General features: G+C 41.6%; 1 protein-coding gene across 1 annotated transcript in view; it reads left to right on the top strand.

Annotated features, from left to right (window-relative positions):
* The window catches only part of LOC101588474 (vomeronasal type-2 receptor 116-like), a 60,906-nt gene extending 59,831 nt beyond the window's left edge, over positions 1-1,075 (top strand). The window contains 1 exon segment of the mRNA XM_023707212.1: positions 156-1,075. Within this exon segment, the coding sequence (XP_023562980.1) occupies positions 156-1,075 (920 nt within the window).
* The last annotated feature ends 543 nt before the right edge of the window (positions 1,076-1,618 follow it).

Here is a 1,618-nt window from a genome sequence, read left to right on the forward strand (position 1 = left end):
CTCTCTCTCTCTCTCTCTCTCTCTCTCTCTCTCTCTCTCTCTCAAATAAATAAAAATAAGAAAAAAAAGTGACAATTTAGTTCAACTCCAATAAATTTCTAGGCATGGGCCTGTGAAAAGAAAGGAATACTAGTAACAGTTTTAATTTTTGTTAGATATGGAACATTGTGTTAAGTGTCCAGATCATCAGTATGCCAATAATCAGCAAAGCCATTGCCTGCAAAAAGCTGTGACTTTTCTGGCTTATGAAGACTCCCTAGGGAAGGCTCTGGCTGGCACTGCCCTGAGTCTCACTGTCCTCACAACTGCAGTTCTTGGGCTATTTGTGAAGAACAGAGACACTCCCATCGTCAAGGCCAACAACAGGGCTCTCAGCTACACCCTGCTCATCTCCCTCACCTGCTGTTTCCTCTGCTCCTTGCTCTTCATTGGCCGTCCCAACACAGCCACCTGCATCCTGCAGCAGACCACATTTGGAGTTGTGTTCACTGTGGCTGTTTCCACTGTCTTGGCCAAAACCATTACAATGGTGCTGGCCTTCAAGGTCACTGCTCCAGGCAGAAGGATGAGGCAGTTGCTGATATCAGGGGCACCAAATTCCATCATCCCCATGTGCTCCCTGATCCAGCTCACTCTCTGTGCAGTCTGAATGGGGACAAATCCACCCTACATTGATACAGACCCACACTCTGAACATGGCTACATCATCATCGTGTGCAACAAGGGCTCCCTCACTGCCTTCTACTGTGTCCTGGGATACCTGGGCTCCATGTCCCTGGTGAGCTTCACTGTGGCTTTCCTGGCCAGGAACCTGCCTGGCACCTTCAATGAAGCCAAGTTCCTGATGTTCAGCATGCTGGTGTTCTGCAGTGTGTGGGTCACCTTCCTGCCCGTGTACCACAGCAGCAAGGGGAAGGCTATGGTGGCCATGGAGGTCTTCTCCATCTTGGCCTCCAGTGCAGGGCTGCTGGGTTGCATCTTTGCCCCTAAGTGCTACATCATTTTGTTGAGAGAAGATATGAATTTTTTATATTCTTTCAAGGATAAAAGCCATTTTGGATGTAAAAATACATAGAAAATGTTTTCATACTTTAAGAATTGAAGCAGGTCTTCAACATTTATGAAAGTAGATATCAAATTGCATGAGGCGGCTTGTTTGAATGAACAACTGACTTTTGTTTTCCTTGAAATCACCAATATCTGCAGTTATGCCTTTGTCCATTGTTTTATTCTGTATTTTGTGTCATTCTTGTCATATCTGAAAATAATTGTACTATTTCATACTTCAAATTGATTTTATTGCTTAATTTTATCTTGTAGTACTCTTGGCTTTCTCAGTGTCTTTAATATTTTAATATGAAATTTTACAAGTAGATAACCATTTCTCAGTTCCTTCATACACTTCATTAAGTATTTTGCCCTTCTTTTTTGTTATATTTTAATATATTACTTATGCATTTGATAGTTGATCATATATTTCATCTCTACCACTTTCCTTCTAGAATTTAGAAGAATATATTTTAAGATGTTCTCTCTCTTTAGGCCACTATGTTTCCTCATGTCCTGTCCTATACCAAGTACTCTTGGGGTAAGAATGGCAATAAATTGAATTTATAAT

The sequence above is a fragment of the Octodon degus genome, unplaced genomic scaffold (assembly GCF_000260255.1).
Source record: "Octodon degus isolate 3935 unplaced genomic scaffold, OctDeg1.0 scaffold00282, whole genome shotgun sequence".
Classification (NCBI taxonomy): Eukaryota; Metazoa; Chordata; class Mammalia; order Rodentia; family Octodontidae; genus Octodon; species Octodon degus.